At 39.4% G+C, this 13,122-nt stretch overlaps 2 protein-coding genes across 7 annotated transcripts in view; one reads left to right on the top strand and one right to left on the bottom strand.

Moving 5' to 3' along the window:
- BRCA1 (BRCA1 DNA repair associated) overlaps positions 1–13,122 on the top strand; it is a 79,461-nt gene that overhangs the window by 4,523 nt on the left and 61,816 nt on the right. For both annotated transcript variants that reach the window (XM_059670282.1, XM_059670280.1), the window contains exon 2: positions 9,101–9,201. The gene's annotated coding sequence lies outside the window, so the exon portion shown is untranslated. The remainder of the gene's footprint in view (positions 1–9,100; positions 9,202–13,122) is intronic.
- NBR1 (NBR1 autophagy cargo receptor) overlaps positions 1–13,122 on the bottom strand; it is a 29,119-nt gene that overhangs the window by 11,648 nt on the left and 4,349 nt on the right. For 3 of the 5 annotated variants that reach the window (XR_009449245.1, XM_059670283.1, XM_059670285.1), the window contains exons 2-14: positions 12,385–12,495; positions 9,622–9,684; positions 8,896–8,914; positions 7,892–7,914; positions 5,399–5,593; positions 4,754–4,831; positions 4,103–4,317; positions 3,435–3,602; positions 2,391–2,600; positions 1,849–2,008; positions 1,461–1,751; positions 673–819; positions 121–196 (exon numbers count right to left, since the gene is read on the bottom strand). Coding sequence is in view for 4 of the 5 variants with exons in the window: in XM_059670283.1 (XP_059526266.1) it covers positions 121–196; positions 673–819; positions 1,461–1,751; positions 1,849–2,008; positions 2,391–2,600; positions 3,435–3,602; positions 4,103–4,317; positions 4,754–4,831; positions 5,399–5,593; positions 7,892–7,914; positions 8,896–8,914; positions 9,622–9,684; positions 12,385–12,486 (1,747 nt within the window). In the remaining variant the exon portion in view is untranslated. The remainder of the gene's footprint in view (positions 1–120; positions 197–672; positions 820–1,460; positions 1,752–1,848; positions 2,009–2,390; positions 2,601–3,434; positions 3,603–4,102; positions 4,318–4,753; positions 4,832–5,398; positions 5,594–7,891; positions 7,915–8,895; positions 8,915–9,621; positions 9,685–12,384; positions 12,496–13,122) is intronic. The other 2 variants (XM_059670286.1, XM_059670287.1) reach the window with 2 other exon arrangements.

Raw genomic sequence — 13,122 nt, 5'->3', positions numbered from 1 at the left:
CGCTTTATGGTGGGGAGGCTTTATACAAACTTGTATTGTACAGAGTTCACTTATTACCCACTTTACCTGGCTTCCTTTATGCCTGTTAATAAAATAAGGTGGGTTTTATGACAGTCTTACCTACAGGGGTGTTATGGGGCACTCTCTCCAATTCTTGGACAATGTTAATATCCAACAGCTCAAAGGACAGCAGATCCTGGGGAAAAAATAGGCAATGTTAGGCAGTACACACTGGAATAATGTTTTGTCTTCACAGGATTTGCAAGGCCATTGAGCTCCACATCATCCTAGATTGAACTCTGTTCAAATTCATGCCCCACCTCAGCCAAGTGCAAACAAGGAAGAAGAGTTAAATGGATACTAGATATTCAAATAACCAAATGGTAGAAAAGAGAGAAAATGCAGTGGGGGTGAAGGAGAACCAATATGAAGAGGCGACTAAAGGGAAGTTGTGGTAAAGCACAAGATTGAGTTCCCAATTCAAAAAGCAAGCATTTAGCTTATTAACTCGCTTCTATAGATCTTGCCATTCAGTGCATCTGACTGGATCATGGTGGGCATATCTCTAACTTTCTGGGCACCATCTATGGCTATACCACCTTCTCTTCAACAAGTTAAGAACTCTTTCCCGTGCTTTCTGTCCCTTGCCCCTCAAAGTGCTCAATCTTCCACCTGGGCAGTTAAAAGGTCCACAGATGGGATGTAGAGCTCCCTCTCGCTGGCAACATTTTTTGTCTTCTGTGGGATGTAGGTTCCTGTCCCTTCTGTCTGTTCAGTTGCCCCAAGCTGAATTTCTTCTTTAGCCAGAAGAAAAGTTTCCTATAGAGAAAAACCATTGGGACAAATTTTAGGCCTTTCAACAGAACTCAACAAGGCAAGCTGACGAACACCGCAGCACCTTATAGAAAAGTTGCAAAAATAGTACAGAGTTCACTTATTACCCCCTTTACCTAGCTTCCTATAATGACAACAACTTAGGTTAACCATAGTATCAACAGTCAAAACCAGGACATTAACATTGGGTAACTAAATTTCAACAGTAAACACTCTAAAAAAGTGCCCATCTAATACAGGGAAATTGCCTAAAAAAATTGCACCAAGTAATAACTAGGGCAAGACTTCATTAGTATTTAGGGGACACACACAAGGGACACTCAGGAGAGATGAATGTTACGGAGCAAAGCCATCAGTCCAGCAGTTCCACAGGCCAGCCAGGCAGTCCTACTTTCCCTAGTGTAACAAAGAGGCTGGCAATGCATCATTACAAAGACATACAGAAACACTGAGGAGCACCTGCACCAGATCCTAAGGATACACAAACAAAGCCCCCCGAGTACTAGGCCCAATATAAGCATATCCATGTTTTGGGGGGATAGGGGGGTGCCAACCTTTCCAGATTTCTGAAAGAACCACCAGCTATGAGTGGGCTCTTTTAGCTGGTCACCTCTTCCAGTGCTCACCTCTTGCTGGCAGGTGAGATCACCAGTTTTGCTTGAGTTATTCATGCTCTTTTCAATGTTATCAGAGCTTTCTGTGGAGCAGAGAGGATCTACTATGATACTGCACCAGACCCGAGGTCCAAACTGCTGGCCTTTGTGAGAAAGCCGCCAGTGGGAAGTGTATGTTCCCTCCAAGGCTGGGGCAATGAACTCCACAGACACAATTCCCACATGGCCAGCCTTGAGGCAGGGGACCAAAACATCCTTCTTTTCTGTCGAAGCCATAGTTAGGTTTCCCCACATGAACTTGAGCTGAAATGAACAGTGACAAGAGAAAGAAAGCAAGCTTGTTAGCTGAGCACTCTGCCACTTCAAATCATTCATCTTCACATTTTTGTGGGAAAAATACCTTTGTATCTGTACTCCACTTTACATTTCCTGTATTTTTCATCCTCCAGTGTTTGATAAACTTGGTTCCTGGCTGAAGGTGAGTCCCATCAGGCAAATTCTCATCCACAAATGCTGCACTGAGGGTTGGCATAACTGGGGCACAGGGTTGCAAAGGGAGCCTGAACAGAAATTCAGATAGTCACCTGCTGTTGGATGTGATGGCTTCTGAATACCCAACACTGTAGTTTGAGGCTCTGACTGTTGAGGATGCACTAATGCATTTGCCTTATAAGTAATACTAATAACATTTTTTAACAAACAGAAGACAAATCTGACTCCTGAACTAAAAAGCTATGATGAGGTTCTGTAAATAAAACAACTGAAGAGTCAGACTTAAATAACTACCAAACCACCCTTTTTAAGAATGTTAGGATCAGAGAATGGGAAATGTAAGAGTTTGGGTGTTAGGAGCTACGAATAAGTATGAGAGATGTTTGCTGAAGTTCTAGTTTCAGAGGGCTGGACCTCAAGACTTGGCTCCCACTCTGGCCCTGGGCTTACATTAGGGTGTTAGACTGCAGTAAGCTCTCAGGTCGGCCCAAGGGACACTTGGGGCTCTGGAGTCCATGGATGGAATTCCACAGATGAATCTTCCTGCGGAGTTTAAGCTGCTTTTTAAGTTCCTTGACCTCTGCTTTACGCTGTTTCTTCTCAGCTCGCAACCTTTGCTTTTCTGCTTTAAGAAAATTCTTGTCAACCTGCTTCTGGAGCCTGTGAGACAACAAATGATAGTCTTAAAAACAAACCTCACAAATCTTGAAGCTACTTTGAGCTTCTTGTCGTCTCTATCAGTGCCAGCTTATAGTTTAGTTTCTTTTCTTTTTTTTAAAAATATATTTTATTGATTTTTTTACACAGAGGAAGGGAGAGGGATAGAGAGTTAGAAACATCGAGAGAGAAACATCGATCAGCTGCCTCCTGCACACCCCCTTCTGGGGATGTGCCCGCAACCAAGGTACATGCCCTTGACCGGAATCGAACCTGGGACCCTTCAGTCCACAGGCCGGCGCTCTATCCACTGAGCCAAACCGGTTAGGGCTAGTTTCTTTCTTTCTTTCTTTCTATTTATTTATTTATTTATTTTTAATTTTTATTTTATTTCTTTTAATATATTTTATTGATTTTTTTACACAGAGGAAGGGAGAGGGATAGAGAGTTAGAAACATTGAGAGAGAAACATCGATTCAGCTGCCTCCTGCACGCCCCCTACTGGGGATGTGCCCGCAACCCAGGTACATGCCCTTGACCAGAATCGAACTTGGGACCCTTGAGTCCACAGGCCGATGCTCTATCGGCTGAGCCAAACCAGCTAGGGCTAGTTTCTTTCTTTAAAAATTAAATTTATTGGGGTCACACTGGTTAATAAAATTAACCTTTTCCTGCAGTTCTCATTTCCATTTCATTAGCTTTGGATAATTGTCCCCATCATTGCACATCAACTAGAAATGAGCCAGAATAAGTAGACTATTTGTAGTTTTGTGACTCACTGCCTGTCACCAGAACCAGGAAGCCAGAGAACACACATCCCATGTATAAATGGTTTACCTGGCTTGTTCCAGAGCAGCAGGAAGACGAGGAGTAGAGAACCTTGAGTGAGAGAACGATTCAGAGGAACCCACAACAGGTCTCCGCAACTTCAGCAGGACATGGTTGGAGTCATGGACATAGGGTCCCGATTCACAATCTTCACAGATATTGTAGGATGGGCATAGGCTATGGGAGAAAAAAAGGCAAGTGGGAAATACATGAGGTAGGGAACTATGAGACCACACTTCTGTATTTGCTCTATTACCAGCTAGGTAGTAACCTGAGGATGCTATCCAACCGTGCTATGTACTAATTTTCCTCATTAATAAAATGAGGACAGAAACAATTGACCTATATCTATTTCAAAGGACAATCTATGGGAGGAAGCAAGAGATGAAAGTATTTAGAACAACAGGGAGATAATTTTTGGTGATCTAATTTTGTTTTGGGGAACATAATTTTGTCCTGCTCTGTTAATTCAAATGTATATCTGAACACATCAACCTGAATAGTTACTCAAATTGATATTTTTTTCTTGTGGGTGAAGAATAGCTTGCTTCCAACCAGAGCTGCTATATCTAATGCTCGGAGATAGAGTACATCCAATTTCTCATTATTTACCCAGAATGCCAAGAAGGCCTGCTTACAGGTCTACTAATAGCTATCATCCCCAAGTCACTGCTTACCTGCACTGGTAGCGCACACCAAAGATCCTCCGTTGACAGCTGCTACAAGAAATATGCCAATTGAACTGGTTTTCTGGCAAAAACAGTGTTTCCTCTGAAATAGGCATTGAGACTTCTGAGGGACAGGAGCCCAAGGATGGGTTCTGGAGGACAAGCTTCTCATGTAATTTCTGTTCAAGTTTCTCAACAGTTTCTTTAACCACTTGTTCTCTGAACTATAACACAGAGCAGAAGATGGGGGGAAAACCCATCAGTTCTGATATTGGGAAAAGGCATGAAGATATTAAATAGACCTCACCATCTCTAGTATAAGAACATAATAAACAGCTAATATCTACTGAACAAATGAACAGAAACATAGCAAAAGGTCTATTCTCCTACAGCTAAAATGATTCAAAAACAAACAAACAAAACTTTCGATTAGTAAATTTCCAACTTCTTTCTGAAGCATAGAGATTTGTTCCTTTCCATTAGAACGAAATGCCTTCTTTTTCTGTTACATCACTGCAAAAGTTGAGAGCTTTCTTTATTGGAACTGCTCTAGTTCGGAAATTATTAGCTACCAGAGGCAGCAGCCATCTGGGTTCAGCTTTCTATTTCTCCCACATTCCACACATTGCTGCTAAAACCCTAGTCACAGAGAACACTCACTGTCTCCAGGTAGCTTGTGAACCAGTCTGGGGGCCTGTCTTGAGGCTGGTCTGCGTCAGATGGAGCAAGCGGAAACTGCTGCAAGAAAACATAATCCAAGATCTTGGAGGTTACTTTTTATTTCTATTTAAATTTTCTGAAATGTATTATTTTGAGTTTTTTTGTCAAAAAAAAATATGTGGGTAAAAAAAAAAAAAAAAAAAAGACAGTATGGCCGAGACCGGTTTGGCTCAGTGGATAGAGCGTCGGCCTGCGGACTGAAAGGTCCCGGGTTCAATTCCGGTCAAGGGCATGTACCTGGGTTGCGGGCACATCCCCAGTGGGAGATGTGCAGGAGGCAGCTGATCGATGTTTCTCTCTCATCGATGTTTCTAGCTCTCTATCTCTCTCCCTTCCTCTCTGTAAAAAATCAATAAAATATATTTAAAAAAAAAAAAAAAGACAGTATGAAGAAGCATAAAAGGAAAACAAAGTCTGTGCCATCCTATTTGCCCCCTGCCCAGAAGTACCACTGTTACCAGTTTTAAAAAGTTAGACCAACATGGTCACCATAACTCCCACTCTTTCTGAAAAGCTCAAATCTTACACCAGAGAATGAAACATAAGGTTAGAGAAACTGTAGAGACAGGTCCACTCCCTTCATACCTGTGGTGCAGGTTCCTCTGGGGTCTTCATGTCTGATCCCAAGACTCTCATCAGTGAAGAATAATGTGCAAGTGGCTTTTTCCCTGTCCTCGAAACTGGCGGTTTTTCTGCTAGAACTGGGGGTGGAGCTTCATCAACGACACGGTAGCCTTCATGGACTTGCATCTGAAGTTGGTTTCCCTGCTTAACTGCCATCTGAGAGCAGAGGTTATGAAATAAAGACATATTGTGTGATTCTCCTCTCCCAAAGGAAAATTCAGACACTCAAACCGAAGAGGTGTGGTGAGTTATGCTGGAAAATGTTTGTTTAATGTAGTCAAATGACATACATGTCAGCCTGCTGTTTCTTTGTCAAGAATGTTAACTAGGAATGGTTTTGTTTTTAAAACACAAAAGTAGGTTTTCAGTGCAGCACTTTATTAGCTGTTTTCATTAACTGGGTTACTACTTTTCTGTGTAATTGGTTTTTATGTAGGTCTTCATTTATGGATTTTCATCTCAACTTTTCAAAAAAGTCAATCCCAGACTACCAGAACCCGAGAGAAACTTAAAGTTATGCCCCACAGTTATTTATTTCCCCACTAAGAACAGTACTTTGGAAAGCATGTTTATGTGGTCACCTCTTTTTGAAGACCATCTTCTTAAAAATCCTATTTTGAAAACTACTTCAAAGAGCATTTGAGGTTCCAGGAAGGTACTCCAATGTCCCAGAGATTAAGAAGTCAAGTCCATGGGGTTTTAACTTCTCCCACTTGTCATTCAGTGACAAGCTATGTATTTTACATATAAAACTTTTTAAGATTTCATTTTAATAAATCATTCCATGGTCAATAAGTTTGAAAGGTATTATTTAAATCAGAGATCAGCAAACTTTTTAAAGGGCCACATAATAAGTATTTTAGGCTTACAGGCCAACTTACTGTCACAACTACTCAAATCTGTTCTAGCACAAAAGCAGCCACAGACAATAGTGAATGGACATGGCTGTGTTCCAGCAAAACATCATAAAAACATATAGCCAGCCCACTAGGTACAGTTTGCCAACTCCTATTTTAGACCATAAATCAACAAGCTTTTAGTAGAATATGTGGTAGAGACTGTAGATAAAATTGCTCAAGGAAACATATCTAAATATAAACATGGAATCTTAATTAAGTATTAAATAGTATCATCATATACTAGAGGCCCAGTGCACGAAATTCGTGCACAGGTAGGGTCCCTAGGCCTGGCCGGCAATCAGGGCTGATCTGTGGGGCAACCGGCAGGGTGATGGGCGGGGGGGGGCCCACTGGCACCCACCTTGGCTGGCCTGGGGGCAGCTCCTGCGTTGAGTGTCTGCCCCCTGGTGGTCAGTGCATGTCATAGCAAACCGTCATTCTGCCATTTGGTCGATTTGCATATTAGGCTTTTATTACATAGGATATATATACATATATACACACATATGTATACAGTCTTGGCTTATATAAACTCTAGACTACTGAGGTCCAAGATTCCTGACTGACTGGGTAAACTAATAGTGACTGTGGGAAATGTATTAGTTTCTAAGAGCTAAGAAGACTTTTCTAGTGAATAAACTACTATAGCTTCTGAAAATAGGGAAAGAGAAAAGCCAGGAAAACTTGGATAAGATTGAAGGGGATGGGAAGACAGCAGGCTGAAGTAGCTGAAAAGTAGGAAATAGGAAGACCAAATGAAATTGGGGCAGAGGGAAATTATGAAGCATGAAATATTAACAGAGATGGATATCTTAACTAAGAGAATCCAGGGAAATACTTGAATATCCAAAACCAAGAGACTAGCTGGTAAGATTTTTAAGTAAAAACCAAGAAAGACATCAGCTAAACTACTGAAACACTTGGCACTAGAACAGCAATTTTGACCAGAAACCAAAAAAGGGCAAATCCAACTTTCAGTGAAAAAAATCTTGCCTTTCCCTCTCTAGACTAAAAGTGATTGTGGAAAATAACTTAGTCTTGGACTAGAAGTTCACAAAGAACAGTGAAACATTAAAGAAAAACCTTAACTAAGGTGGTAATGAAAGGACAGCTGGCACACCTTAAAGAAGTGACCTTGAGGAATGCTCTGATCCATCACTGACTGACAAGGGATTGTTTGTAAATGGATACTTTCTACCTTAAATTATCCCATATTATACTGCAACATTCTATAGGGGGATCAAGGTGAAGAAAGAAGATAAAAAAGATCAACCAGAAAGTACCATTCCAGAGAGTTCTTTGTATTTTTAAATACTAGATGGTGGCACCAAGACCAGCAATGAGATGGAATGATAACTGAAAAAACACACACAAAACCTTTATATTTGGGGCTGCCCTTTGCTGAATGGTATGCCCATGCATCATAGTTTCCCTAAAAACAGGTTTTGCTCTATTTATATTCATTAGTTTCTCCCCATGGCCAACAGAATTCAGGTTCAAGTTTTATTAATAAACATTTAAAAATTATTTGAAAATAAGATGCAATGACCATTACCTTAAGTGCTTCTTCATATTCTCCTAAAAGGATAAAAAATACATATGGTGATATTTCTCCACCAGTCCAAAAGATTCTATTAAGTACAGCCAATCCTTACTTTTAAGAACTCTTAGCTTACAATCCTTACACATGAACAGCTACTATCTTTTTGCTGACAAACTCCTTTCTCATCACATTGCAAATAGAAGCTACTTGCTGGTTAGTTCTCCCCTTTAATCCCGTTACTGGAGCCTTCTAGTTACAAAACCTCCACCCAGATCCCTCACACTAGGCTTAATGGAACTCAGGACTCAAGGAAGTTCATGAAATACTACCATTTCAGCTGTTTAAAATAAGTTTTGGGGGGCTAGCCTGGGAACCTAGCCTTCAAATATAACATCCCTGTAGCAAAATATACTCCAACCTCTGAACAATCATCTTACAAATAAGCTTGTAGAATACTACTTATTTGTGAACTGACATTAACATGTATACCAAGTCAGAGACAAATGTAATACCAGACCAAATTGTATGTGTTGGACTGGGAGGCAGTTCACATTAGCATCTAAACATAAGAGAATCTCCCATTAAAGCTATCCTTAGGCTCTGTCCTGGCTGGGTGGCTCAGCTGATTGGAGTGTTGTCCCGTACACCAAAAGGTTGTGCATAGATTCACGATCAGGGCACATGCCTAGGTTGAGGGTACAATCCCAGTCGGGGTGCATATGGGAAGCGACCAATTGATGTTTCTCTCTCTCTCTAAAAAAATCAATAAAAAACAAACATATCCTCAGGTGAGGATTTTGTTTAAACAAGCTGTCCTTAAGCTCCAACCAAAGGCACCTTTACATACAAAAAACTGCTATAAAATAAAAATATGCTATGTAACTAATGTCCATGGATAAATGAGTACAATGTCAATTTACTGTATACCAAATTCTATTCTAAAATTAATATTGCAACAAGAATGAGTGTATATGGAAATGCATATGCCAATGAACAGATGAAGGCTTTTGACTTACCTTGACTGTTGATAGATACCTGTAAAAGAACAAAAAAGCAACAGTGAATTATAAACCTCTCATCAATTGAGCAGTTTACTAGGACCAGCCTCACAGGATAGATGCAAAATCTCAGGTTAGGGGTTCAGCTTTTCTAGTACCATGAACTAGTTGTAATTAGTAGTTATGGAATTTTACTGCTTAACTACTTTATTCTTTATTTCAGGTACATTAAGAAGCAGCATAATATAATGGCTAGGAGCCTGGGCTCTGGAGCCAGAGGGTATGGAATGAACCTCTTCTACTTCCCAGCTTATGTGCCTTTGGGTAAGTTTATTAATTAATCTAAGTCTCAGTTTCCTCATGTAAATAGGAAAATGATGACAATGCAGTACCTAATATATAGTATTTCTTTTAGACTGACACATTGTAACCACTCAACAAAGGTTGGTCAGTATTATTATGATTATAAATGAAATGGCAACTTATGATATACTTATTAAATTTAAGATCAGGACATAGTTTTAAAAGTTATCTCTCATATTTTCTTCTTCAATGTTGCTTCCCCATTTCTCAACTCCATCTCAAATGCCATAAGTCAGCTTAGAACATGCAATTATCAAATACATATAAACCACTACACAAATGAGATAAACAGCATTCTGAATTCTTCAAGCCCCACATCAGTCTTGAAAAATAAAATCCCTACTCTGGATGCATAGCAATGGGTACCATAATATACTTTACCTCTTCATTTTCCTCATCCAGGTATTTTATCTGAATAGTGTTCAGATCAAATGAAACTTTTACCTGCAAATGAAATGTACATACTATATGATCAAGATATCAAAAAGGTAGTTTGTAACAGAAACCTAGACCTTATAAAAGGATGGACATATTTCAGAACATAAACATTAAACATTTCCAGTGGTTAAAAAACACACACCATAAACAAAGTCAAAAGACAAACAATGGGCTGGGGAAAATATTTGCAACTCATAAAATAGACAAAGGGTTAACATCTGCAATATATGAAGAGCATTTGCAAAACTGATAATCGTAAGATTAACAATCCAGGTAAAAGTGGGCAAAAATGTACAGAAATTTCATAGGAAAACAAGTCAAATATGCCTATAAAATACATGAAAAGATGTTAAGCTTTAATGGCAGACAGAACAATGCAAATTACCCCTAGCTGGTTTGGCCCAGTGGCTAGAGCGTCAGCCTGTGGACTGAAGGGTCCTGGGTTCGATTTGGTCAAGGGCACATGCCTGAGTGGCGGGCTTGATCCCCAGTAGGGGGTGGGAGGGTGCAGGAGGCAGCTGATCAGTGATTCTCTCATCATTGATGTTTCTATCTCTCTTTCCCTCTCCCTTCTTCTCTGAAATTAATAAAAAATATATATTTTTAAAAATAAAAAAACAATGCAAATTAAAGCAATGAAATGTCTGTCACCCCAACAGAATGGCAAAAAAATTTAAAGCCATAGCGTCTAATATTGTCAAAAATTAATTTAGTGCACTGTAATATATTCCTGTGAGGTGCTACAGTTGTTTGGCAATATTCATTAAATAATTAAAATCACATATCTTGTGACCCATTAATCTTATTTTGGGAAACTTTATCCTATAGATCAGTGTATAAGTTATATACTAAGAGCTAGCCCCTGTGGTTTATTTTATAGTGGTTAAAAAACACACAACATCCTTTGACCTTGAAGACATTATGTTAAGTGAAATAAGTCAGACAAAAAACAAATAACGTGTGATTTCACTTACATATGGAATATTAAAAATAAACACACACACACAAAAACAACCCTGTTGGTTGCTTAGTGTAAAAAAAACAAACAAAACAAAATAAACACACAAATGAACTCAGACACAGAAAACATATTGTGGTTGCCAGAGGCAGGGGGTGGAAGGTGGGTGAAATGGATGAAGGTGGTCAAAAGGTACAAACTTACAGTTAAAAATGTTGTAAATGTGTGGTGACGGGTATTAACTAGACTTATTGTTGTTATCCTATATAATAAAAGCCTAATATGCTAAGTGTCCCACTGTGTGTTTGACAGTTCCACCAGTTGCTATGATCCATACTAATCACCAGAGGGCAGATGCTCTGACCAGTAGGTTAGCTTGCTGCTGGGGTCCCACCAATCAGGACTGGGCGAGATGGGCCAGACACCACCTGGAGCCCTCCTGCGGTCCCTCCCTGGCCCCGATCGTGCACTGGTGGGGTCCCTCGCCTGGCCTGTACCCTCTCCCAATCCAGGACCCCTCGGTGCATGAATCCATGCACTGGCCTCTAGTATATAAACACAGAATCATATTGTACACCTGAAACTAATATAAAATAAAACTAATACAGTTCAATTAAAAAAACCCCCACACATAATCTTTCAATAAGGAATGGTTAAATTATAATAATACAACAATACAAATAATGTGGACAATCTATACTTTTAAAAAAATGAGCTTGATTTCTTATCTAGTCCCTAAAAACTATGTTTAAAATATACTTTTGGGTTAAAAAAAAAAAAAACAAGCTGTGTACTATAATGTTTATAGTAGGATCCTAGTATGTTATCTGTATGAACATGGCTGTTAATATTGATTACCCCAAAGAGGTGGGAAGTGGATGGAAGGACATTAACTTTTTCTTTATATATGTTTGGATTGTCTCACTTCTATTTATAATGGGCACATATTACACTTTTGTAATTTAACATTTACAATAAGAAAAAAGGCAAGCTGTCAGCTCATTTAACTACTAGGAAAAAAAGATTAACTTTGTTTGATTTTCAGATTATTTGACAAACAAAGATCCAACTTTCCGTATAACCATCTGTCTGGGACAGTATAAAGAACTTATGTGCTGGAAGACAGGGGACTAGATCAGACCATAATTTGTGGTCTCTCCACCATTTATTTTCCTTTTTAGTTGCCATAACACATAACCAATTATGAGGTTTTTTACTAACCAGGTAAAAGTAGGTTTTTACCAAAGTGTTTGTTAGATAAACAGTTATACAGGAAGTAAAACATTCACTACTGCAAACCAAGCAAGAGTGCAAAGGGCAAACCAAGAGGAGGAAAAGCATTAACAAACATATGTTATACCCTTAATAGTTCACAAACCACAGTAACATACTTGCTCTCACGAAAGAGAACATTCCTCTGGGGCCTGGTTAGGGTGGGGCCCACACCAATTCATTCCTCAGACTGTTTCTAAAATTAATAGGTTTTCTAAGTCCTATCTCACTTAAAAAACAAACAAAAAACTTTGCTTTTCTAAACTCTTCAAAAGAAATTTATTTGTTCCCTTTACTAAGGTGCACATCTCCTATATGAATACTGAACCTTTGTCAAAACTAATTTTCCAAAAGGCTCAGAAATGGTAAATATGACAGCCTTTGCAGCTATGAAACAACACTGCTAAAAATAGCTACCTCTGGAGGGGAAAATCTATGGTTAAAGGATAGAGAAATAAAATAAAATTAACGCTCACCATTGCTTCGACATCAGCCCAAGTTGTATTTTCTGGATCGGAAACCAGAAAGCTTTGAGTTTCATTTTTAAAACTCACATTTAGAGTAACCTGTGGTTCCATGCTGTGGTGCTAGAGTTGAGAGGAGAGGGGAAACATTAGAAAGAGTGTAAATTGCATGAACATATATTCAACAAATACTTTGAGGATTTATTTATTTATTTATTTATTTAAAATATATTTTATTGATTTTACAGAGAGGAAGGGAGAGGGATAGAGAGTTAGAAACATCTATGAGAGAGAAACATCGATCAGCTGCCTCCTGCACACCCCCTACTGGGGATGTGCCCGAAACCCAGGTACATGCCCTTGACCGGGATCGAACCTGGGACCCTTCAGTCCGCAGGCCGACACTCTATCCACTGAGCCAAACCGGTTAGGGCCGAGGATTTAATATAGGCTCGGCTAGACTAGGAGGACACAGCAGTGAATGAGAAGACAATGTCTGCTCTTCTACTTACAACCTAGTGGATAGTTGAAAACAAATCTCAAGGTTAAATGTTTGCTGAGAAAATATAAATTTTGGCCACATCCACATAAATCATCTAATAAAATCCTTTAGAACTTTCTGGAACCTCATAATGATTGGTTAATCCCTGGCCAGTGTGGCTCATTTGGTTGAGCATGTCACCCCCTTGGACCAAAAGACTGTCGTTGGATTCCCAGTCAGGGCACATGCCAAGATTTCGGGTTCAGTTG

This window comes from Myotis daubentonii, chromosome 16 (genome assembly GCF_963259705.1).
Source record: "Myotis daubentonii chromosome 16, mMyoDau2.1, whole genome shotgun sequence".
NCBI lineage: Eukaryota > Metazoa > Chordata > Mammalia > Chiroptera > Vespertilionidae > Myotis > Myotis daubentonii.
The sequence above is the reverse complement of the archived record's forward strand: the minus strand, read 5'-3'. Positions and strand labels throughout refer to the sequence as shown.